General features: G+C 42.4%; 1 protein-coding gene across 1 annotated transcript in view; it reads left to right on the forward strand.

Annotated features, from left to right (window-relative positions):
- DGKI (diacylglycerol kinase iota) overlaps window positions 1-25,734 on the forward strand; it is a 268,750-nt gene that overhangs the window by 10,994 nt on the left and 232,022 nt on the right. The window contains exons 3-5 of the mRNA XM_015561238.1: window positions 2,446-2,541; window positions 23,496-23,570; window positions 24,883-24,939. Of these exons, the coding sequence (XP_015416724.1) occupies window positions 2,446-2,541; window positions 23,496-23,570; window positions 24,883-24,939 (228 nt within the window). The remainder of the gene's footprint in view (window positions 1-2,445; window positions 2,542-23,495; window positions 23,571-24,882; window positions 24,940-25,734) is intronic.

Raw genomic sequence — 25,734 nt, forward strand, 5'->3', positions numbered from 1 at the left:
GAATCATTTAAGCATTATGGGCAAGAAATAAATATAGTCATAGCTATGTTTTCCAGTGAATTAATTCTATAGCAGTGGAAAATATCAGAGGGAATGTCAGAATTAGAGTTCAGAGCAGAAGGAACCAAGACTTAGAGGATGGTACTGCTCAGTGGATGGTAAATAACTTAGGGGTAGATGTAGATCATGAAAAGAAATTCAGACCAAAATATGAGCAAAGAGAAGAGGCCCATATTAGTTGGGGTAGACTGAATGGAATAAATGAAATACTCACATATAATAGGTAAATACAGAAGTGTAGCAGACCAGACTGTTCCGAGTAGGTTGGGTAGGGGGTTGGCCCTGTTCCATAGTTATTCAATGACCCAGAGAGACTGTTGCTCTTACATCTTCCTCAGAAGGCTTCTAAAGTCACCCCAGAAGTTGATTTTCCAGATATCCAGTATGGGAGAAGAGCACGAAGGAACACACGTGGGAGGTTTTAATGGACCAAGTCTGAAAACACTCCTCACCACTCCTGCACGTGTTCCATTCATTAGAACGTGGTCACATTGCAAGGAAGTTGGGTAATAAGGTCTACTTGTGTGTTCAGGAAGAAAAGAAAACTGATGTTGGGGAATGGCTAGCAGTCTAGGCTATAAAGACCTAGGAGAGAAGCTAAACTTCTAACTGTATATAGATTTTTCTTCCATTAGGATTCTTTTCATAGGGTACATTTCCAAAAGTGAGATTACTAGGTACATTTGTGAATGTTTTAATTTATTATATTGCTTCTTTAAATGCCCGTGTGTGGTTGTTTCCTTTTTCCTGTCCCCAGGATCTACCTTGTTAATTTTGAGCTTACTCATGGTTTATCTGTGTTTTCAGGTCATTTTCCTTATAATCCTTCTTTCTCTCTTTAGATGTGGCTACCATGGCTCCTCTCTCCTCCTCTCTCACCTTCTTCTCTGGTGACTGTACAAGGGCAGAGAAGTACCAAGTGTAATAGATCAGTCATTGACATGTCCTACAATCTGTTGTCTCAGGCTTGAAGAGGTGGGGTGTGGTTTATTGGATTATGGTTTCAGACTCTACTGCAGAGTCACTTCCAGAACTTCGAAAACTCCTGATGCCCAGGTTTCACGTCAGAGTAGTTAAAATAAACTCTTTGGGAATGGTGCCTGGGTATTCTTAAAAACTCCCCAGGTCATTTAATGAGCAGTCAAATTTGAGGACCAGTGTGTTAGAACCACTGTGGCAGGAAGCCTCCATCTTTTTCTTTCCCTTTTCCCTCACAAAGATTGGTATTTCTAATCAGACCCTCCACCCCCCAAGAATGAGATCAGCTAATCAGTCCTCCTGTGTCTGAATCTGGTCAGACTTATCAGCAAGGTGGGATGCAGTGTACCCGGGTTAGTACTTCCAGTGGTTTTTGACCATTTCCCTACTGTGATTTATATTTCAGTTTTTAAAAGAGTTGGCAGGATTTTTGCTGTGTTAAGAATTCCCTAGTATTTGCTGCTGTAATTATGTGTTTTATTTCCATGTTCTCTAGTAGTTTACTCTGTGGATTAGCCCACTAACCCAATGATGTGGAATAAAAGTTTATTGGCTGAATAAAGAGTAAAGGGATGAAAAATGGATTTTATTCTATAAATGGTTAGACTTTCAAATTGGATGACAAATTCCCATTATAAGAATAGGTATTGGAGACCTAGCAAAGAAATGCCTTTTTATTTATTTACTTACTTTTACAGATATTATCCGCATCCATCACCATGTGAAAACTTTGAGTCCAAACTTATAGCTGTTCTCTGTTTGCCACTGGAAGTATTAGAGTAGTTCCAGAAGCAGAGAAATCTTTTAATCTGAAAAATTTAGAAATAATTGGGTGATGACCCTACTGAACTGGCACAATGTTTGAATTAGTAGAAATGTATTAGACCTTTGAGTACACAGTGACTTTCAACTTCAAACTGAGTTTCAGGAAACCTCTGGCTTAGAAATAAAATTTGCCCATCACTGGTATAGATGTGTTTTCAAACAGTCTTAAAGTGCTTTACTTTACTACTGCTATCCTCCTTTGTAGCTATGTTGCTCAGCAAAGGCAATTTTGAATAGAATTTATTTTAATTGTCATGCAATCTGCAGTGTTGGGTCTTACATTGAACAACTTGAGGGTTTTTCCTCATTTGTTCAATATATATTTCAAAGATTACCACATCCATGTGTAAAGCTTCTATAGATCTAATATCTGCTTTAGTTACTGGCTCAAACTTTCCCCAAACTCCTTTTCCCATTTCCAGAATTTTGTTAAGATTAACACCTGCAGTTTTTTCAGGGGTAAGATGAAAAGTGCTTAAACTCCTTGGGTTCAACTTTCTTGCATCCAAAATCAAAATCTGAGAACTTCCCCTTTAAGCCTGAAAGAAGACTGAAGTGTGGTGGTTCCTCCTTTCCTTCCAGGAGAACGCTGTGAACGGAGAGCACCTGTGGCTGGAGACCAACGTCTCGGGAGACCTGTGCTACCTGGGCGAGGAGAACTGCCAAGTCCGATTTGCAGTGAGTGTGCTCCTCAGACCTCTGGGCTCTGACCTCGCTGGGGGGCAGCTGCCAAATGGAGTCTGAAGACAGTGGGGTCACGGTGCTGGAATTTCCAAGGAGAGGCTTGAAAGAGCCTGTCCCTTGTTGACAGAGAGAGTGTATCAAGTTAAATTGGCTTCCAAAGAGTCAGTTTGAATGGTGTTAGGGCTTGACTCTGCATGCCACTCCGTGGTTTTAATGTGCTACCTATGATGACACCCAGGGTTGGTTTTGATTTGTGTGTTGGGTGGGAAGGAGGGAGGATGTGCGTGAAGGATTGTCTGCTTAGGTAGGTGTCTGTGTGGGTGACAGGTGTATGTGTGGAGGAAGGGTCTCTGTGGGAGGGGTGATTCCTTTGTAGGGGAGTGTGTTTGCCAGTGGGCATGACTGGTGGGTGAAGGTGGGGATGGGCAGAAACACCTGTGTGGTGTGGGTGTAGGCTAGCAAATAATTCAGACTAAGTTCTGGAGGGTAAAATTCTAGAAACCATATAAACAATCAACAGTCAACTACACTGAATATCCTTTGTTTTTTAAAATTTACTTTGTGTCCCTGTTTAGAACAATCTGTTTAAATGTTAAATTCTCTTTATGCTCTGTGAAGAGAACATGGTTGCCAGGCAGTAAATTGTGAGGAACTAAAATTCTAGTGTTGAGAGAGTAAGCTTAACATTTTTGTGTAGCTTACAATTATGAGTCTGAAAACAGAGTAACCAGAAATTGGAATAGTAAAGAAGAAAGACATGTTCCTTCTTGGGAAATGGGCATTGTAATTGAAATAATAATTTTTTTCTTGTTATGTTTGTTTATCATGTGAAAGAAAGATTTGGGGCAAAGTGGACCTTGGAATGACAAGTGAATGTTTCTATTAATAACTAATGAGGAAGGAATTGAGTTTCCATCAAAGCTAATAGAAGAACATAGCCCCCAAGGAATTATATCAGGCTGCCCGGGATCACAAAGCTGGGAACCAAGACCTTTAAATTACATTAGCTGTTTCGATGCCTAGTTTATAGGTTTTCCTCAGAAAACTTCATGAGAGTTTTGGAGGGCCAGGGTTTGTTGAGTGAAGTTGGGATTAGGTAAATGTCTAAGAAGATTCAGCAGTACAGCCTCTCTATTTAAAGTCAGGAAATCTGGGTTTGGATCTCAGTGTTACCACTCATTGTTTGACATTGACAACTTTTGATCTTTGGGCATTCTGTACCTTCTCGGTAGAAAAATGGAGTAAGATTAAGTTATTTTTAATTTTGCTTCCAATTCAGATATGTACTTAATTGTTTGCATTTCTTTTAATCTGGTTGTACATTCAGTCGATTTAAATATCATTTCAACTTTATGCATATGTATTTTTAATGAAAGTGTAATTGCATGGAGTTTGATTAAATTAACCAAAACCAAGAGAAGCTCAGCTATTTGGACTAAAATCCTATAAATAATGAATTAACATTATTATCTTAGTTAATTACATAAACACTGGTCGTGATAACATCAAATGAAAAAAATGAAAGCTAATCTTACTTGAGCATGTACTTCTGAAATATTATCTACTGCTATTGCTGCCAACTGATAGACTGTAATTAGTTATGGAGTTCTGTCTGATTTTCACATTACTGCCTTTAATTCTTTCTTGTGCTCTTTTAGGGTCAGCCACATATTACCTCTCTTGGTAAATCTTGTATCGGTAGCTAGCATTGCTATCTACTGCATATAACTTGATCACTATTCCCTCTAGACCAGGGAAAACAACAAGGAAAATAAAAGATATTTTAGGTAGATGTAAGGAGTTAATAGAATTGTGAAAATTCCTAGTGTTCTGTTGAATCTTTCTCAAAATTTTCTTCCAAATCTTGGCTCTCTTAACTCACTTTACAAAGTGTCTTGACAATGAAGAGCTCTCATCTAAAAAACGTTGGTTAAATGAAGGAATAAATCAGTGAAAAGCAGAAGACCTAACTGTGTTTCCTCACTAGACGTTTCTAAAGGCTCAGTTTCTTCATCTATAAAGTGAGGAAAATGTTGTTTGGAGAATTAGTTGACATAATGCATTAAAAGGACTTATTTGCCATAGTGACTGACATAGTGAATTACAAGGGGGAAAAAAGACAGGAGCAGACAATCCTCAAAAGAGCTGCAAGGGGTTTTGATTTAGACAATATATTATAGGCCATGCTTCATAAGTACAGGGGTATGTGTGTGTGTGTGTGTGTGTGTGTGTATAGATAGATAGATAGATAGACAGATATGAAAAATACAAACAAAGGCACCCAAATTAAAACAACTATGAAGAGTCAACATCATGTGCCTTAAATTAGTAAGGATATACTGCTGGTTAGTTTAGGCCCAAATGGGTACTCTCATTGTTAGCTGGCAGGGGTGTGAACTGATATACCTCACAGTATGTAAGAAAAGCATTAAAAGCCTAGTTCTCTCGCCCGTTTGTGGCAGCACATTTTGAGAGGGACGCTAACAAGCATGAGAAGATGCAGAGGAGTGTGCTTACGTGTGTTTGCAGTAGGGAAGTTTGTAGAAGGAAGAGTTCAATACTCTGGGTTGAAGCAGAGTAGTACAGAAGGAAGGGAGAGAGACTGGAGCTCTTCCAATGTTTGAAGAACTGCCAGGAAGAAAAGAGAAGTAGGTGTCTTGCTCTTTGTTGTTAGGAAGACAGTACTGACTCTAACAGTGGCCCTCACACTCTGGTAAAAGAAATGTCATCTGGGGAACCTGTTAACAGTGTAGGTTATTATTTCTCTCTCTGCTCCAAATGCTGATTCACTAGGCCTGGAGTTGGACTTGAAACCCTGGAGTTGGACTTGAAAATCTGTGATTTCAGCAAACACCACAATTAATTACAGAGCATATGGTCCACAAAGTTAATTTTGAAAGATAGTGTATTAATAAGAAAGAACTTCAACAATGAGAGCTGCCCTGTAAGGGAACAAGGTGCTCAAAGAGATGGGCTCAAAGGAGGTGGAAGGGCATCTTGATACCATGTGCATGTTTGTGTGTATGTGTGTGTCTGTGTGGGGGGGGCGGGTTACACATCTCCTTTGGGTAAGAGGTTAGACAAAGAAGATCTCAAAGAGAGCCTCCAGTTTGAGTGTTTTATTTGCAGCTTTCTTAGAATTAAACAACATTTTTTGTAAGAAAAATGAGAGCATTATATTCTCATTTCTTTTAATGAGCCACCTATGAAGAATGCTGACCTGTGAGATAGGGACCAAATTACCACAGCCAGATGCTACCTGCGATCTTCTAAGCGAAGTGCCGGCAGAGTGCTCAGAGGAGTGAACCCACCACTGCCAAGCGCCTCACTGTCCTTTCCCTATTTCAGCAAAGCAAATGTCACGGGAGAAGTTAAGAGCAGGGGGAAGTCAATGTGGGTTGAGTAGCTGCCTCTGTCTACTCAGAGGTGGCTTCATGGAAACAGGGACTGAGTACGGTTTTGAAAAACAGGTAAGATTTACGTAAGTGGAGTTGAGGAGGGAGAACATTTCAGGCAGGGAGAGGAACATGAGAGAACTCAGAGGCAGGGGACCACCATGAGACATGCATGAGCTCCCACAGGGTGTGTGTTAGGTAAGGATGGAAATAAGAACGGGTGTGTGTGTGTGTGTGTGTGTGTTTGGTTTTCTGAACCATAACTTGGAGTGCATGTTATAAATGCCTGTGCTTATGAAGCATGGCCTATAATATATTATCTAAATCAAAACTACTTGCAGGTGAAAGTTACTGCTGCTATAACATCAAGGGTCACCTGCATCAGGGACACTGTCCCCCTAACTTATGAGGACATTGCCATAGTCTATTTCAAACCAAAGCTGTCCTGCAAATCCATAACCTCCTGCTGCCTGGTTGATATTTGGGGGCTTTCGTGGAGGGCAGCGACAGGACAGGCCATGAAGACTGTTGAAGGAGAGTTTGCTCCAAAGCCTCGGGGCTGAACCCGATGACCTTTAACATCCCTCCTCTTTTATGTTTCTGTAGTGGCAACATTCAATACAGTAGAATGTCTGTGAGCAGTTATTTAATGGGATTAAAGTTATTTTCAGATCAGTGACAGTACCCAAATTAGTAACTGTTTCTTTTTCTGGTCTAGAAAGGAGAAAGGGATGCAAAAAATAATGAAATTGGAACAGAAGGATCACTGTTTCCCAACATGACTATGGAGGGAAATTTAAATAAAATTCCAACTGGGGCAACTCCTGTTTGGTGATTTTACATGGATGGACATTTGTTCATTCATTTGTTCTGTTTAAGTGTTATGGTCTGAGTACCCATTATCAGGAACTTCAGTGTTGAGAGTGACAGTGAATTGTAAGCAACATCCTCACAGTTTCGTGGGTAGAAATCATTCTCATGCTTGTCGATAAGATATACAAAGATGTTCATGCAATATTCCCAAAGAAACACACGCCTCCCGAGTAATCCCCAGAGCACATAACCAGCGCACAACTATTTTCACACTGAAGATACTTGCTTACACCATATGAGGATATGCACTACCTTAGTCAGACCTGCCTAGATGCATGTAGACACAGACAGGCAACCTGTAGTAGCAGGAAGTGGACTTTGTGTGGGACTGACCTGGGTTTGAATCCTGCTGTCCCATCTATATCCTGAGTGAACTTCAGACACATTGTTTCACCTTTCCTGCCTCCATTTCTAATTTAAAGTATTGTTAAGATCGACCTCAGTGGTTCTTATTTCTGGATGAGCATTGCAGTCACTTGAGAAACTTGATTTTTTAAAGGGTTGGTTCCCAGCGTGGAGCTAGCACATCAGACTGTCTGGTGAGTGGCACTGGACATGAGTGTGTTGAAAGAAACAAACTCTACAGATGATTTCGTGTGCTCTCACACGGGTGGGTAGAGAGCCTCTGGTCTTCATAAAAAGAGTGTTAGGACCAAAGCGGGTGGCTTGGTCCTCGCACCTGCTATGGTAACTGTTATAGGTTGTGTTGTGTAATCCAAAAACATATTCTGTAGTCCTAACCCCAGGTACCTTGGAATGTGACCCTATTTAAAGATAGAGTGCTGCAGATGTAGTTAGTTAAGATGAGGGTGGGTCCTTGATCCGATATGACAGGTGTCCTTATAAGGAGAGGAGAGGACACGCAGCAATACACATGCAGAGAGGAGGGCCTTTGAGGACAGGCAGAGGTTGGAGTGATGCAGCTGGCAGCCACGGACCGCCAAGGATTGCAGGCCCTCATCAGAGGCCAGGAGAGAGGCCCGGGCAGGTGCCCTCAGAGCCCTCAGAAGAGTGCCAACCTTGTTGACTCCTTGATTTCAGACTGAGCTTCCAGACTGTGAGAGAATACATTTCTGTGTTTTAAGCCACCTAGTGTGTGGTACTTTGTGAGGGCAGATTCGGAAGCACCTTCTATAAGGTGGTGAGTTACCGTATCTGGCCGTACAGATACCTGCACAAGGCTCATGGATGCATGCACAGAGGTACATTTCAATCGGCTTGACTGAGGATTTTGGCTGAGAGGTATGTGGCTTTCTGGATAAGTGAGCTGAGAGCTGTGGGGAAGAGAGTGGGCAGACAGGTGAGTGAGAGTGCATAGGTTGGGTAAGAGACAAAGAGAACTGTCAGACTCCAGAATTCTCTTACCAGAAATCTCTATTTTTAAATGTGCTTCTGCCACCTTTTTGTGTGCGTGTGGGTGGGCTAATGGGTACTGCTTTACTTTTCTTTTTTAAATATGTTTTTATTGATTTTAGAAAGAGAAGAAGGAAGAGGGAGAGAGAGAGAGAAACATTGATCGGCTGCCTCCTGCAAGCCCCTCATGGGGGATTGGGCGCACAACCTGGGCATGTGCCCTGACCGGGAAGCAGTCCAGCGACCTCTCGGTGAACGGGAAGATGCTCAATCAACTGAGTCACACCGGCCAGGGCTGCTTTTATTTCCTTATTGTTTTGTTCATGTGTTTTGCTTTCATCTTTTCCTGGTGTGGGTAATGTTTTGGCAAAAATGGCCAACCCCACCTGTACTATAAGGAATATTGTTTTTAGTGTAACAACCATAGTTTTGTTTCATAAATGAATGAATGGCATTAGGGAGGCCATGTCACAGGTGTGAGGGGGGAGTGGAGAGTGAGGAACCATGCAGATCTGGAGACAAATAGATCTGGATAAAACCCTAGCTCTGCCCTGCTTCTCTGAAGCTCAGGTTCTTCTATAAATTGATGAAGATTATATATGCTTCTCAGAATTGCTACAGGGATTAATTTAGTTCACAAATGCTAATGTCCTCCTTCTTTCTCTCCCGTTGCTGCTTTCAATGCATTAAGTTGAATGGGCTAATTAGTAGTTTGGTTGGACTTGGTTTTAACAATACCTTTTGTTTGGGATTGTCCTAACCCCAACACTGAGACTCTTAGAGATTCACCTATTGTTTTGCTGCTGCGTGTAATATCTGTAGTCTCACTAGGTCATGGGTGGGACCAAATGAGTGTGACAAATCGAAGCTGGGATTAGGTAAATGTCCATTCTAGAAAGGAGCTCACAGGCCCTGTCTTCTTACTGGTGGGCTAGAAGCCTTATCATTGAATTTGGCATCACAGCATCTGCTCGCAGGATGCTGGCCATGCCCCTGGGTCCTTGGAATAAACTTGTAAGAAGAGCACAGGGCAACCCTGGTTGGGTAGCTTGGTTCAAGCATTGTCCTGATGCACCCAGGCTGCAGGTTCAACCTCTGGTCAGAGCACACTGAAGAATCAACCAATGAGAGCATAAATAAGTGGGACAACAAATGTGTCCCCCCAACCCCCACTTTTCTCTCTCAAAAATCAATCAATAAAAACGTTAAAAAAGAAAAAGTACAAAGGTACTAGCTCCCTGCCATAACTGAAGCTGTTCCTTGTTTTCAAAAACCAAAATCCTGAACCTGGTCACACCCTATTTCATCTGTGGAAGATGGGCACACTGGACAACATCCTGTGCAGATACTGTCTGGTGTGCATCTGTGTGCTGTGAGCACACAGGTGACAGGACCAGTGCCCAGCACACACTGCTGCGGCTTTATGCCCATGCACACATTTGGGGCTGACAGGTGTACGCCACAGAGGGTGACACTGGGCTCTTGCTTCAGAATGCACTGAGACCACTGGCCGCCCCTCTGTTGTTCAGCCTGGCAGATTGATGATTCTGCACCCCCGGATGGTGGCTTGGCTGGGTGGGGTGCAGGTTATCAGAGGGAACCGTGAGTGTGGCAGTAAAGCCAGGCAGCTTAGCCAGCTTTCTGAGTTGTTTGGGTGCCAGCCTTGAAGATGCCATCTCCAGGAGCCGCCAAGGCGGCGCTCTGCCAGAGGCCTCGCCCACCACGGGGATAGAGAGGAGCTGATGAGCTAAGATGACTCAGCGAGAGCACAGCCATCAACATAATAGTTTTGAAAAAGCATTTGCACAGCCAGACTCTGCTCCTGACCCCTAGTCATGGGATATGAGTGGAGGGAGTCGGGTGTTCCTGTGGGTGAGTGATGTTGCCATGTGTGTGGCCAGGTGGTTAGCATTTTCATGCAATCATTCAAGTGCACACTTAGAACTGCATCTCTCATGTGGCAGGTCCTTGGTAAATGCTAGACACTGTTACAACTATTGTCATTGTCATAACTGTAATTACTGGGCATAGCGTGCTAGCCATGGACTTGAGGAGAATATACCAATTGTGTCTGCTTTATGCAATAGAGATAGTGATGGGACATGGAGCTTAGGGAGCTTTAGGGTTTTGTCACTCCTTCCTAGTGACAAAATTGGATCAATGGCACCATTGGATCAATGGCACCATTGTCTGTTCGCACAGACATGTTATGGAGAGCACTGAACTCACATAAAAACAATATGGGGTATTGTTCATGAAGAGGGGCATGGGATCAAATAAGTTTGGGAAACACTGAACACCTTTAATATGCAAATATGCATTATGAAGCTCTCAGAAGGGTGTAAGGTATGCAGGATTTCCTGCTTTTTTTCTGGGGGGTGGTAAGGATCATTGAATCCATTATTTTCCCCATAGAACAGTGGTTCTCAACCTGTGGGTCGCGACCCCTTTGGGGGTTGAACGACCCTTTCACAGGGGTTATCTAAGATCATCGGAAAACACATATATAATTGCATTATGATTCATAACAGTAGCAAAATTACAGTTATGAAGTAGCAACGAAAATAATTTTATGGTTGGGGGTCACCACAACTTGAGGAACTGTATTAAAGGGTCGCGGCATTAGGTAGGTTGAGAACCACTGCCATAGAACATCTGTCAACATTTTGTGGGATGTCAGTATTCAGTGGAAAACTGAAATGCTCATACAGTGCAGTTTCCCTAGCACTTTCCAATGTTAATCAGTAACAGCAACCCTTTGGGTGGTCACTGGAGGCTATTTCCTTAAAGGTAAAGGAATGAAAAGTCAGAGATGCTTAATCCCCATTGAGCTTTGTAGTTTTTCTGTATCTTTGTGCAATTATTTTGCCTTTACACTTTCATTAGAGAGAGAGAGAGAGAGAGAGAGAGAGAGTGTGTGTGTGTGTGTGTGTGTGTGATTTTATTCTTAGAGAAGAATTTTAGATCAAGGCTGTGCTTATTTGTACGTGGGTTGGGTATATGTTTGCATGGAGCAATCCTATATTTAATAAAAATAATTTGCATCTGATTCAGCATAGAGTTTGCATCTGATTCAGCATAGAGTTTGCATCACCTAGGCAATGCCCAGGTGTGCAGAAATGCTTTCCTTTCTAGTGCTCAGTTCTCCTCAGTGACAGGGACCCAGAGCCACAGAGTTGACCCCATATTCTTGATGTTCAAAGGCTCCAGTCTTGGCTGAAGCATTATTTGCATTAGTTGTTACCCAGAACCCCCTCTGGCCTCCGAGTTGATACTGTTTTTAGGAGCTTTTTATTGTTGCCTATCTCATGTACCAGGCAGATAGAAGGAAATGGAGAAGCCTGCTTTGATGTCTTCATTACAGCAGGTGTGTGGGATTTGGAATCAAATGACCTGGCTTTGAATCTAGGTTCTGAGATTTTTCTAGTTGTGTGACAATAGCCACAGTTTTAACCTTTCGGTCTCAGTTACTCATCTATAAAATGCGGGTAATACCTGCTTCTTATGGATGTTGTGAAACTTGAGTGAGATAATGCATATGTAGCAATTACCAGTGTGGCGAGTCACAGACACTCAACAAAAAGTAGTTACTACAGTCATTTCTTCCTTCAGTGAAAGTGGTTCCAATGGATTGTCAGAAACAAACCGAAAAGGCAATGCCAGACTGTTAACTTTGGAGGTCCTTAGTCATCACCTCTCTCACTGAATAAAAGAGGGGCTGGATCCTGTGGGGGTGTAACAACTAGCCCAAGCTGCCAGGCTATCCTGGACTCTGTGCCCCTTCTCCATTCTCTTGATCCTCTTATACCACATATTATTTTCTATTATCTAAAAGCAATATCACTCACTTACTGTCTGTCTTTGCCACTAGAACAAGCTGCATTTAGCTCATGGACTTTGCCTGTCTTGTACTCTCCTGGGTCCTCAGCACTGAGAAGAGTGACTGCCATTTTTCATGGAATGAATGAATGAGTTCACTGATAGGATTGTTCGGAGAGATACACATACACACACAGACACCTGTCACGGGATTAATCCTGCCACTTAAGTACCATTATGCTTGAATTCCTGACATATTTTTGAGGCTCTTCACAGGGAGGTTCAACACTAATTACTAGCAGGCCACTGTGGAGTTCTAACTCCTGTTTAGCCCATGTGATGCCTACTGAGCCCATTTATTGGATTCTTTTTGAGGTAGACAGCTGTTTTCCACTCTTGGCACAGGAGGTCATGGTATGGTTGTCATTAGTCCATTCCCATGGGGCTCTCAGGAGAATAGATTTTTCTAAAGCAATAATGTCAAATATGTTCATCTCTCTTAATCTATCACTCATAAAGAAAATGAAAGGGAAGTAGTAAGTTAGATAGAAAGAGATGGCTTTGCATCAGCAAGACCTGAGTTCTACTCCTAGCTAATCTATCTTGGGAAAGTTGCTTGCTCTCATAAGTTCTCAGGCCCTCAGCTGTAAAAAAGGTGAATGGCACCCATCTTGCATGGTTGAGGTGAGCTGTGCTTATAGTGCATATAATGTGTAAATACTTCTGCCAGCCTCCTGGGAAATGCTCTATGGTCATCATGTCTTTGGGAAAAATGGTGGGCAATGTGTGTATGTTAGTGAACTGTGACTGAAATGCTGGTCTTCCTGGGATAGATCGATCAGAGGCTTTGTCTTCATTGTGTCACCAGTAGCTTGGGATTTAGGAAATGGCAATGAAAAGGTAGCTAATTTACCACGGCTTGATGTGGCTTCTTATGTAGATACTAGAGGCCCAATGCACGAAATTTGTGCAAGGGGCTCAGCCCTCACAGCCGTGGTGGCTTGCCTGGGCCCTTGCAGCCCCAGCTTAGTCAGGAAGGTCGTCTAGAAGGACTTCTGGTCTCATTAGCATATTACGCTTTTACTATTATAGATAGTGTTCCAGATTAAAACAAATATCTATAATTATTGTTTAGAAATCTTAAGCTGTGATCTTTAAAAAATAATTTCATCAATTTCCACAAAGCAAACTGATAATGAGAACCTTTTAGGGCTCATACGGTCTATTACACCAGCCATGATTAAAAGGCAAACTTTGGTATTTCTAGTTTATATTAAACCTCAGATCTCTGCTGTGCCCTCTGTATCCCACCTTAGAAGTAGAGCGAGTCATTAAGACAACATTGAGACATTATTTCCGTCATGGTGACTTCTGTAATATGTCCAGCCCATCCGCATTCATATCCATCTGCCTGAAATTTGTGAGTACAATTGTGTCTGTGTGTGTAGGATGCTACTTGTGTGAATGTCTACTTATAAGTGTTTGTATACTTGTAATTGTGTTTATATACAATCATATAGAAAAACTTCAATTAATCTACTACAAGATGCATGGCAACTCTGATGTGAAATATCTTTGAAGAGAGTATAAAAATCAAATGGAGCAGCCACAAAAGCAGCTAGAAAGAACCAAAGATAGAAAGGTAGTCCATGATAAAGTTAGAGCTATTAACTGGTCATATGAGCTACACCAAAGCTGGGCAGCACAGAAGAAAAAAAAAAGAGAATTAAAAACACAGAGAGAAAGATAAGGAGAAGAAAATACAAAGCAGAGACAAGAGACGAGAGCGACAAAGTACAGAGACAAGAATAATAATGATGGAAATATGAGGTGTCCTTGGGTAAAATGAGAGCCAGGAATGGGAAATAGAATTGGAGATTTTCGAATATTTCTTTGAGTTCATTAAGCTGAAATCCCTTTTTAATGCTTCATATCCAGAAAGTCCCAAGCAGTGTAGCAATCTCGGGCCAGTCAATGCCAGGGCACTCTAAGCAATACACAGCCCAGCTCAGAGAGCAGCAGTGTCCTGGTAGCTTTCCATTAAACTGTGCCAGTCATACAACTGATCAGGCCATCACCATACTTCTCATAAGTAACAGCTGCAATACATATTTGCTTCATACATCAATAACTGAATGAATTTTATATCCATTTACAAAAGATAGTAGCAGTGTGCATCACTTACCCAATCGAGTTCCATGTAGATGTCTAACATTCACGTGTAGATTTCTATTGAAGCCCATCAGAGAATTCTTATACCTTCTTCTCATTAAAAAACATAATAATAAATTGACCAACATAAGCTACTTTTAAATTACTGTTACAGAGAATGATTTGGTACAGATTTTAGAGTAAACTATTAAGACATATGTACTTTTTTCCCCCTTAAAATAAATCCTCTGCCATTCTGAGCACAGTTTTTTTAAAAATCCTAATTTAATGGAAGAACACAATGAGGTATCATTCTTTATAACCAGCCACCAACTTTACTAGAATCCAGTAGCTTTGAATTAACACTGGTTCTAGCAATTTGGTTCTTGCCAAATTGGTCCTCATGTGAGCGCTGACTGGCTGATTTTCAGGCAAAGGGGAGGTTTTCCTGTTCTTTGGGGTTCTCGTAGTCAGCTCACATAGTCCTTTCCCTTCCCTTCGCTATCTGCAGTAAGGTTTTGGTTTTGTTTCCCTTCAAATGAAAGACATAAACTACGCTGGCTGCCAGGGAAATAGAAAGCTTTTCTTCACATCCAAACAAGGACAAGAATGAACTTTTCTTCTTTCTCTTGGTGTCTCTCAAGAAGCTGTGGAATTGAATCTCTGGGCCTTCGCTCAGGTGGGTCCTGCTTACCCTCTAGATTTACTGTACAGGCACACCGAGGTGTCTCAAGGGAGGCAACTCTACAAACAAACACTCCCTATGCATATTGCTCCCGGTAATGTGTTCCGTAGAACAGAACAAAATATGGTGTTTGAAGAGCAACTTAAGTGAGTTTTATTGTAGTATACTTACTAGTAGAGGTAATCCCAACCATAACACTCATGAGATGGGCAGTCAGCTGATGCCCACAGCAGGAAACTGACCAAGGTGTGGGAGCGTGGCCATCCATGGCTATCGGTAATTCCACTGGAGGACATAAGACCCGGGTATGAGAAATCTGTGCTACCCTTAGGGGAGGGATGCGTGACCAGAAAGAACCGTCTGCCCTATCAGTTAATCACTTACATCTCTGTCTTCTTTTCTCTTCCATTCTTGTCACTACAATTCAGGCCCTAATTATCACTGTGGACTCTCATTACTTACTCTCTTTCAGAAAATATCCAACGTCTTATGACCTGCAAGACCGTGTATATATGATCTGGCCTGCCATGATTGTCTGGCCTCATCTCTGCTGAGTTTACTCCACTCCTGCAACACTGGCCCCTTCGTCACTCCTCAAACCTCCCAAGGTCCTCGGGCCTCTGGGCTTTGCACTTGCTGTTCTATTTGTTAGGAATGCTTTCTGCCCCGCCTCCCCCGCCGCCCACCCTCCATACATCTCCATGGCAAAGCCCCCCACTTCCTTCTGGTGTTTCCCAAAATGTATCTTCTCAGTGAGACCTTTCCTGGCCAACCTACAACTTCAATTCTCCTCTACTCCCAATTCTATTTCCTATTCCCCATTCTCCTTAATTTTTATCTTTAGCACTTATTTCTATTAACATTTAGATACTATTTTGATTTATCTTGTTTATTATCTATCTCGTCTAAGAGAATGTAACTTCCATGAGGTAAAAAACAATTTAAGAATGTTTTGTTCATTACCGTATCCCCAATGCCTGGGACAATGCCTGGTGCCTAGTAGATACTCAGTATTTTTTGGTTGACTGAATTAGTAAATTACTCATCTAATTTTCTCTTATCTGTTGCCTTCCTTTTTTTAGATAATCTAGTGCTACATACTGCCCCAAGATTAAATTATTAGTTTTGGCTACATAAGTCTCACGAACTCTATTAGTGCCCCATTGCCTATTAGGTTAAATTTTCTATTTCTCAGCCTAGACTTCAGGACTTAAACAATCTTTTTTCCTATCCACCTTTCTAGCCTAATCTGTACCACTCAATCAGGACTTCTGTTTGGGAAGCTGGCTTCCTTGCTGGCCCCATCTCTGTCGAGCACGTTTCTTCCCTCCCCCACTACTATTACTCAAATGAATATTCCAATCTACTGAGTTTATAAGCAGAGGTGGAAGCAGCGATAATAGAATTTCTGTTCTTATCTCTACCCAGTTATGTAAGGGCTCAGCCTTCTGAAAAATTGGGTATTTCTGTGGCTTCCCTAAAGATACCTCATTTGTGCTCACAAAATCAGTGGTTCAGCTATAAGCACCATGAATTTTCTACCCTAATTTTCCTTCAATGTTTGTAAAGGTCTTTCATCCCTTAAACAATTTTAGGGTGCCTCCTTACCTCTTCTTTGGGGATTGCCTGTGTGAGAATGCCTATGTCCTACTGTGGGTTTTGCTTCTTAATTCCAAAGCCACCAGTTCTTCAGACTGGAGCTGGATTGGGGACTGACATGGGGAGAAAGCCCTTCTCTGCAAGCCACTTTTCCTTTCCGTTATCTCTCCCATCCTCTCTCCCTCCTTCCTTCTCTATTTCCTTCTCTCCCTTCCTCCCTCCTCTCTGCCAGAACATCTGTTGAGCTTCTGTAATGGTCAAACATGTCCTTGGTGTTGGATTATAGCCATATGGAAACACGCAGGGGAAACTCCATCTTCTTGGAAGTCTACTGTGAGCCTCTCAGGTAGAGTCTGCTGTGCCATTTCTCTTGCAGACCTTGATAACACAGCTCCTCTGGCTTCCTAAAAGCCAGTGTTCCCACTCTTCACACCTGTGGACACCCTAATCTACCTGATCCCCCAAATGACGCACACATGGAAGTTTCCACACTCACCCATCAAACCTGGTGCCCAACAACACATGCAAATGGATGGATACCTGTGAGTCTGGTGACTGTGCCTCTTTGGACACGCCAACCAAGTCTCAGTGCCTTTTAGGAAACATCACTGCCCACTATGTAATGAGACTTTGGATCTTCTCTCTGCTGGAGGGATCCTCAATTTTTCAAATGTAGGTAAAGTTTAAGGCCCAAGTAAAAAATGTGCTTTCTCTGTTGGGTCTGTTTTTACTGATTCAGCTTCTGAGGTTTTACCCTCCTATAAATTATAGCACTTGCTGTCTGAGCTGTTCATTTAGCATGTAGCCATGTGGGACCCTCTTCTATTAATGACCTTATCTTTTGAGTCCTTCTTGTGGCTTACTAGGAAGGACAGAAGCTTCTTTTTATTTCCTGTACAGCACTTAGCATTGCTTTATACACGTAGCGATGGTTAACATTATTTATTGAATGAATGTTCAGAATATGCTTTGGAAAGGTTAGTGGTTAACAAGCTGTTGCAGCAACATGGAAAATTCCCTTGAGTAGGAGACCTCAGACGATCATGTTTCCAGGTTATGGCACATGCAGACTGAGGCATATTGTACAATTGAGTATTGCATGAGTGTTTTTATGCACTAGTTTACATGGGTCCCCCTTCCTGCCTTCTTCTTTTTTTAAAAAAATATATTTTTATTGATTTCAGAGAGGAAGGGAAAAGGAGAGAGAGATAGAAACATCAACGATGAGAGAGAATCATTTATGGACTGCCTCCTGCATGCCCCTACTGGGGATCAAGCCCACAACCGGGCGTGTGCTCTTGACTGGAATTGAACCTGGGACCCTTCAGTCCGCAGGCTGATACTCTCTTCACTGAGCCAAACCAGCCGAGCCCAGACTTCTTTTGTTCCTGCTCCTGTTCTTTCAAATATTCTGAGGTTCTTTGGGCATCATTTAGTATGTGTTGTGCCAATGGTGAGGGGCCATGTCAAAGGGATTCAACGCTCTCCCAGTTCTTGTCTGTCCAAAGGACACATGGCACCTTGACAAAGGAAGAACTGTTCTCCATGGGCCAACAGTAGTCGGGCTAAGGGGTGGGGCCTTTTAACACAGAGCAAGGTCTCCCTGTGGTAGACCCTCTGCAGAGCTCTCCGGCAGCAGGCTGTTCTTCAGCCCTGAAATCACATTAATTGAACTTCCAGATAATGTCCTTCTTCATTTTTCCTAATACCAATTTACAGATTGTATCCCAGGCTCCCCAGAGAAGCAGAACTTGCCAAGTATGTTTGTCATTTCTCCTAATTGGGTGTTTAAATTAATCAGAGGACTCTTGTTTTCATTTACCTTGGATTGTACAGCAGCAACATTCTGGTTCATGTTGCTCCTAGAGGCAATCCCATTGAAAGGATTTCTGACATTCTAAAGCAGGGGTGGGGACCATTTTTTTCTGCCAAGGGCCATTGGATATTTATAGACATCATTTGCTGGCCCTACAAAATTATCATCTTAAAAATTAGCCTGCTATATTTGGTCAAACATTTAATTAACTCACGCCTAATGCTTTGGCAGGGCCAGACCAAATGATTTTCCGGGCCTTATATAGCCCGAGAGGTGAACATTCCCCACCCCTGGCCTAGAATTAACTTCATGGCCCATGCGCAGAAGTTGGTATTTTGTGGATGAGCCACACTCAAGGGGCCAAAGGGCTGCATGTGGCTCGCGAGCCGCAGTTTGCTGACCACTGGGCTAGACATTCCCCACCCTGCTCTAAAGGCTTAGGAAGCTTCCTTTCCTCTACTTTCCTGAGGATTTCATTTGCTGCACCCTTGGAGAGAAAAAAGGTACCCGTGTCTGTGCCCTGCTGTCCATCATCTCTACTGCTCCCACCAAAGCGGCCCCGCAGAGTGAGCTTTGTGTTAATAAGGGAGTAAGAAGAGAGAATGACATTTTTGTCACCTCACTTACTATTTCCCCATTGTCTGACCTCAAACCCTCCTTTAGTTTTATTCCTGAATATGAGACCTTCTGATCTGGGAAAGGAAAGGGGCTGAGAAATCACTGAGGAGCAGACAGTTTGATAGAAGCTTGACTTTGTAAATCTATCGCACCAGCCTCATCCACCCTTCTGTTTCCCTGCTTTCACCACCCACTGGCCCTTCTGATCCTTTGCCCAGAGTGCCTTCTCCACATCCTTCCCCAATTTCAGTTTGGTTGAGTTCCTGCCTGAAGCCTCTGGCCACTCATTCTCTATCACTGTGGTCTCATCATAGGTGTGGGACTAATGGAAGAGCTACTCCTTGCATTAGTTCTGGGAGCTCAAAGTTTGGAAATTCTACCTGGAGTGAGATGCTGCAAGCCCCAAACTTGGTTCTGCCAGCAGCAGGCTCTGGCCTCTGAGCTCTCCTGAGACTGGAAAACTAAGAAAGGGTTGCATGCTGGCTCAGAGAGCTAAGTATTTCCTCCTATTCCTCCACTTTTGATCTCTGTGATTAACTCTGTGGAGGTGTGGCGGTGTGCCTGCCTTGTACATGCTTCTTGGGGTCAAACTTCAGACTGTTAGGGATGACAATCAGCTTCAGTTACCCTAGGCAGCAAGGAGACCCAAATACTTGCATAAATCATAGGTTTATGCATCTAGGTTTCCCTCCTTCTCCTCTCCTCCCTCCTTTCTCTTTTTCTTTCTAACAAACAAACCACATTAACTACCATCAGATACTCATTGCTACTTAGCAAAAATCACATCTCTTGTTCAAACAAAGAAAAAATAGCTTTTTTGGTGGTACGTTTGGATCAGTGACTTGTGACCAAAGGAAGTGGGTGGGTGAGAGGATTAGACAGTAAATGCTCTATCAGCGACAGTTATCTACTTTCTACACTGCTTGCCTCTGATCCTTTTGGCCCCAGCCCCAGCCTCTAAGGCCGTGACAGTCCTACTCCCATGCTAGACATGCACTGAAGGTTGGCGAAGAGCTGTCACTGCTTTGAAACCAGCCATGACCACAGCGTGGGAAACGTGTAGGGCCAAGTCAGAACTTGAATGTTCTCTCTTACAATCACTGCAAGGTCTGCTAGTTAGTTTGCCCACCATCCTAAAGCATGGCATGTCACTCCATTATTATTATTAAGGTAAGGATTGGTCATGATGTGATATATATTACATCCTATATTGGTAGTTATCACAGAAGTGCCCTCCCCCATGATTACAAACTAATGGATTTCCTTTGACAAAATCAGGAAACCCTTAGTAAGGCCACTCAGGTTACTTTACTTGATATTTAAAGCACTGAGCCTAATTGGCCTCTAAATTCATCAGTGAGAGTGAATTATTAAATTTTTATAATTTTAATTTTTGAGGATTTTTGGGTCCCAGGCCATATTTATTGTTTAAATTATGTTTTTGTGCCATGTTCTATAACAACTAAGCCCCAATATGAAGGATAACAACCAACCTGCTGAATTAATTTTAAAGACTTTTCTTGATATATCACTTTTCATAGTGAAGGAAGGGTTGGCTGAAATGAGAGCTTTCTAAGAAAAAGTGAGTGCTTGCAGTATTTAGAATGTCTTGATTCCTGTATTTTATCTTTTTATTTAGTTTTAATTTTGCAACTAAAAATTATAACATAACCAAGCACAAAAATTCTATATGTTTTGAGCAATTTCTGCCTGGAAGCTTATTATACAGCTACTTCGAATGACTTTGATCAGCTGAAATACAGTCATAGTCACAGAAGTACATAATATATTTTATGAGGGTTTTTTTAAAAAATTCAATATTGTTTAAATACAATTAGTTTTACAATTTAAGGCACTTTACTTCATATGTTGTCATCTGTAGAGCATTGCACTTGAGTTGTTCCATATGAATGATATCAGTGTATTTACTAATCTATATACATAAAAGCCTAAGTGACCGGCTGGTAGCTATGACGTGCACTGACCAGGGGGCAGTGTGCTCCCACAGCGAGAGTGCTGCTCAGCTGACAGACAGGTGCCAGACACTGGGCTGACAACTGGCGAGTGCAGCTGCAACTGCGCGAGCCTCTCCTGTGGACACTCCCCCTAAGTGCCTGGCCGGAGCAGAGCCCAGCCTGGGCTATGGCCGCTCCCCAGCCTGGGGCACTACTTCATGCTGTGCTGGATCAATGCAGACAGTGGGCTGGAGCCCTATGAGCTGGCGGGTAAGGCAGGGCTGCGATGGTGCAGAGGTCCACTGATCCCCGCAGGCCAGGCCATGGGACCCCCTCTAGTACACAAATAAGTGGACAGAGAATAGTTAACACAGCAGTTTTCAAACTCTTCCAGCCCAGATCCATAACTCATAATTTCTGAATAGAGAGCCTGATATTGGACACAGGCAAGGAAGAGATGTTTGGGTTTCAGTGGATGCCAGTGGGTCCTGAGCCTGCTCAGTGCTCTTCCCACCATCCTCAGTGACTCTGTAGGAGCCTCACCACGTCCCTGGAGCTCCAGAGAACATAATGCCGAGCCCAAGCTCAGGCACAGAGCTAGAGCAGGGCAGGAGTGATTGGTAAGGAAGGAGGCTTTTCAGGCATCCTTAAATCACAGCCCATCACTGGTGGCCCACTGTGCTGTCCGCAGTGTAATCTACCAGGGGGTTTGTGGCTGATGAGAAGACTGGAGTCAGTTCTAGTTTTCTTAGCATCACTGTCACTCTGATGAGCAATGTGACTCCAGTACCCCATGCATTTGCTGCAGGTGGTGCTGCGGCAGCAATCCGCACCAGGAGAGCCAGAGGAAACAGGAGAGCAACAGTCATTTCCTTATGGGCACTCCACTCATGAAAATTTGCAAACTAGAATTTTATTATTGTTGCCGTGAATGATGCTGCTACTGCTGTTACAACTGCTGTTGCTGCTAGTACTGCTATTATTACTAATACTATTACTATTACTACTACTTATTCTTGTTCTTCTTCCCCCTACCCCCCTTTCTTTTAGTGGTAGAGCCGAGACACCTTTCAGTAGTGTAGCTAGATGCTTGAGTGTTTCTTGTCTTTTGTTATTAGCAAAATCAATTGATGGTCAAACTGATTTAACATTGACCACTACCTACCTTCTTTTCTCGGGGAGGAGAAGGCCAAGAGAAATTACTGCACCACAAGCAGGTTAACTAAACCTCGGTCAGCGGGGGTGCAGACTGTGGACTGGGAGTTTAGTTGCTGCAGTACGGCAGTGCTCCGGGTCCTTGGTTGGTGGCTGATGACACTGTGGATGGCCTATGTTCCATGAGAAGCGCCACCAGAGAGGCAGGAGGCTACAGTTTCTTTTCTGAGACTGCCCCCTTCCAAGGTAGTTGTTTAGTCCTCTCCTTGGCAGGAGCTATCTGTTCCTTCTCTCCCCCTGCTACAGGTGGCGCCAAAATAATACCTCAACCAACTGGAGAAGCCACACATCAGAAGTGGGGAGGTGGTGGCAACCTACACTAGCACCGCCCTTAAGGGTGGGGAGCAGGGCCTTTCTCACTGGGAAGCATTGATAGACTATTTCACAGACGGGCTTTGTTACAATAAGTTCCGTTTGGTCCCCAAACCCCAGAATCATTTATGCAGAGCCGCCTTCTCATCTGTGCTCTAAAAAGAGGCCTGGGCATTCCTAGCTTAGACTTTACATGGCACTGGCAGGAGTAAATCCGGATTCCACCCATTTCTCTCTCTCTCTGCTGCCTTTTTTTTTATTATTATTATTAGAGAAAAGGTACACCTCAACAAGTATTTTTATTGTGAATTTAAGCTGGTATTGACTGTCAGGTCAAATTGTGTAATGCGTATAAGCAGGAGCTCTGGAGTCAGACTACCTGGCTCTGTGGACCCTAACTGTGTGACCCTGGGCATATCACTTGTGGTGTCTCAGTGTTCTCATCTGTAAAATGGGAGTGAGGACAGTACCTAGTCCTTAGGGTTGTGAGGATTAAATGAGTTACTATTTGTGAAGTGCTTACAAGAGCCCATGGCAGATAGTAAGTATTAAGTCCATGTAAGCTGCTGTTGCTGTTATTATAACTATTGTTGTTATTGGGTGTAAAAGTTAGACTTATCTCCTTGCTTTCCTGAACATTTGGGCAGAAACCCGAGTAGCTTAGTATAAATTCGTGCCTGGAATAGAAGCCTAAATGGATTGACCTCTTGAAATTCAGACTCTATGACACAGTAGTGAAAGAATGCTTGGTTTTAAATTACATCTAACTTAAATGTTGGTTGGCCTTGTCCCTTATCTACTGGAGTAAACATGTAAGGAAATAAAAGAAGGATAATAATGTCTACATTTTTAGGTTATGAAATTTAGAATAAAGAGCTTGGTTTATATTATATACTCAATATATAGTAGCTAGTATAATTATTATGTCTGGAAGGAAAATCTAGGCCATCCTAAGTCATGGGGATATGGAACTACTTGGTGGGTCAAAGCATTGTTGATGACGTTAGCCATATTATTAAATGATTACAGTGAAAATTTAAATTTCACCTTATATTGCTTAGTATTATAAACAATTGCAATGTTTGCTTTATTTGCATATGCTCTCTTTAGAACAGAATGCTAACATTTCTTTTTGTATTTTGAATTGAATGTTGTAGAAATCTGCCCTCAGGAGGAAGTGTGCAGTCTGTAAAATCGTGGTCCACACCGCCTGCATCGAACAGCTAGAAAAGGTGAGACAGCGCCACCTGCTGCAAATTCTGATACCTTGCAAGTGTTGAGACTTCCGAGACCAGGTGTCAATTTCTTTCCAACTTCTTGAAAACAACCCCCTTTTAGGAAACTGGAAGTTCAACATTTTTACCAGATTAAAAATGGAAAGATAGTGCTTAAGGTTCATTCTCTCTGTTGTTTTCTGAAGCGTAATTTGAAATCATTTTATGTTGATTCTTGGGAGAAGGAATGATAAGGTGAGAGAAAAGCCTGGTAGGCTTGATATTCTTCACAACAGCAAGCATTGTTAGTCGCCCATAGAACCTCCCACAAGATGTTTTCTCTTAAAGAAAAAAAATCCATAAGCTCTTCAAAATTGTTATTTAGATACGTCTGACCTCTGTGAGTTTATGTCTTCCTGTAAAGTGCCAGCAAGGGAGAGAACCAAGCCAGAAAGCAATTCTGAGTTCCTTGCTTCAAGTGAGCAGTGTTCCTACTCACAGGTTCATATGTGGGAGGGGCTGGAAGTGGCATCCAGAATCAGTGGAGTCTGCATAGTCCATTTATCTGTCATCTGGGGGGAGGGAGAGGCCCCAATAGAGAGCTCTCTGCTGTCCTCTCCCCTCTCGTGCCTCCTTTTCCATTTCCATGTGTGAGTCTCTGCTTTATCTATGTTCTTGAGCTGCCATGGGTAAATGTGTTGAATTATTTTAATATGCTGTGACATTCATTGAGCTTTAAAGACACATTGCCAATTGTTGCCAACTGATATTTTATGGGAATGACTACTAAATATTTTATCTCATGACCCAACTCTTCTCCTCTTTCATTTCTACGCTTCTTTCATCTTACCTTGTAGCTAAAGATGTAAATGACCAGGAGACCTCCCCATTTACTACTGAATACTTCAATAAATACTATTTTTTTGGTGTGTGTGTGTGTATATCATCATTATCATATTAAACATTTACCAAGTTTATATTTTCTTACTTTTAAAATCTGAAACACAGATGGATGATTTCAGCTGCCTTATATTTTCCCCTGACTCTTTATTATCTCCGTTTCTTTATTATCTTTATTGTTTAAAGATATGTTGATTTCATCAGTGAGAATGAAGAGGCACGGATTGGAGGTATAGAATCACTTGGGATTTCTGTAGATTACCTAAGGTGATTATTTCAAAAGACTAAGAATAGTGTTAAACTTTGTTCTTCATTCTTTGAGGGGCTTGTTTTGTAGTCTCAATATCAGTCACATGTTGGTTTATTCAGGTCACTCATTCCAATATGATGCCTATCCCTAATATAATACACTTCTCTTTTTAAATGGCAGATTAATTTCAGATGTAAACCAACATTTCGAGAAGGGGGCTCCAGATCACCAAGAGAAGTGAGTATTTCAGAGCTCTATTTCAAATACCAGCCTTAATTTCCCATTGATTAACTGGACTTACAGATATTCACCAGGTATTAAAAATTAAGTGTATCGCCGAAACCGGTTTGGCTCGGTGGATAGAGCGTCGGCCTGTGGACGGAAGGGTCCCAGGTTCGATTCCGGTTAAGGGCATGTGCCTTGGTTGCGGGCACATCCCCAATGGGGGTTGTGCAGGAGGCAGCTGATCGATGTTTCTCTCTCATCGATGTTTCTAACTATCTATCTCTCTCCCTTTCTCTCTGTGAAAAATTAATAAAAATATATTAAAAAAATAAAGTGTATCATAAGGCTGGTGTGCTCAGTGGTTGGGCTTGACCCAGGAACCAAGAGGTCATGGTTTGATTTCTCTCTAAAAATCACTAAAAAAACTTTAAAAATTAAAACTAAAATTGTATCTCTCTTCATTTTACATCAGTTTTTTATTGATACATCAATAAATACAGTGAATAAAAATCCCCAGGTTTCTTTTCACAGAATGTGCAGAAAGCTAAAGTCTTACTGAATGCACCTGAGAGTAGGGGAGGGGGCAGTGATAGAATTGAAAAGGTAAGAAGTTAATGGCGCCCTACTGGTTTGGCTCAGTGGATAGAGTGTCAGCCTGCAGACTCAAGGGTCCCGGGTTCGATTCCGGTCAAAGGCATGTACCTTAGTTGCGGGCACGTCCCCAATAGGGAGTGTGCAGGAGGCAGCTGATCAATGTTTCTCTCTCATCGATGTTTCTAACTCTCTATCCCTCTCCCTTCCTCTCTG

This window comes from Myotis davidii, unplaced genomic scaffold, assembly GCF_000327345.1.
Source record: "Myotis davidii unplaced genomic scaffold, ASM32734v1 scaffold1316, whole genome shotgun sequence".
Lineage (NCBI taxonomy): Eukaryota > Metazoa > Chordata > Mammalia > Chiroptera > Vespertilionidae > Myotis > Myotis davidii.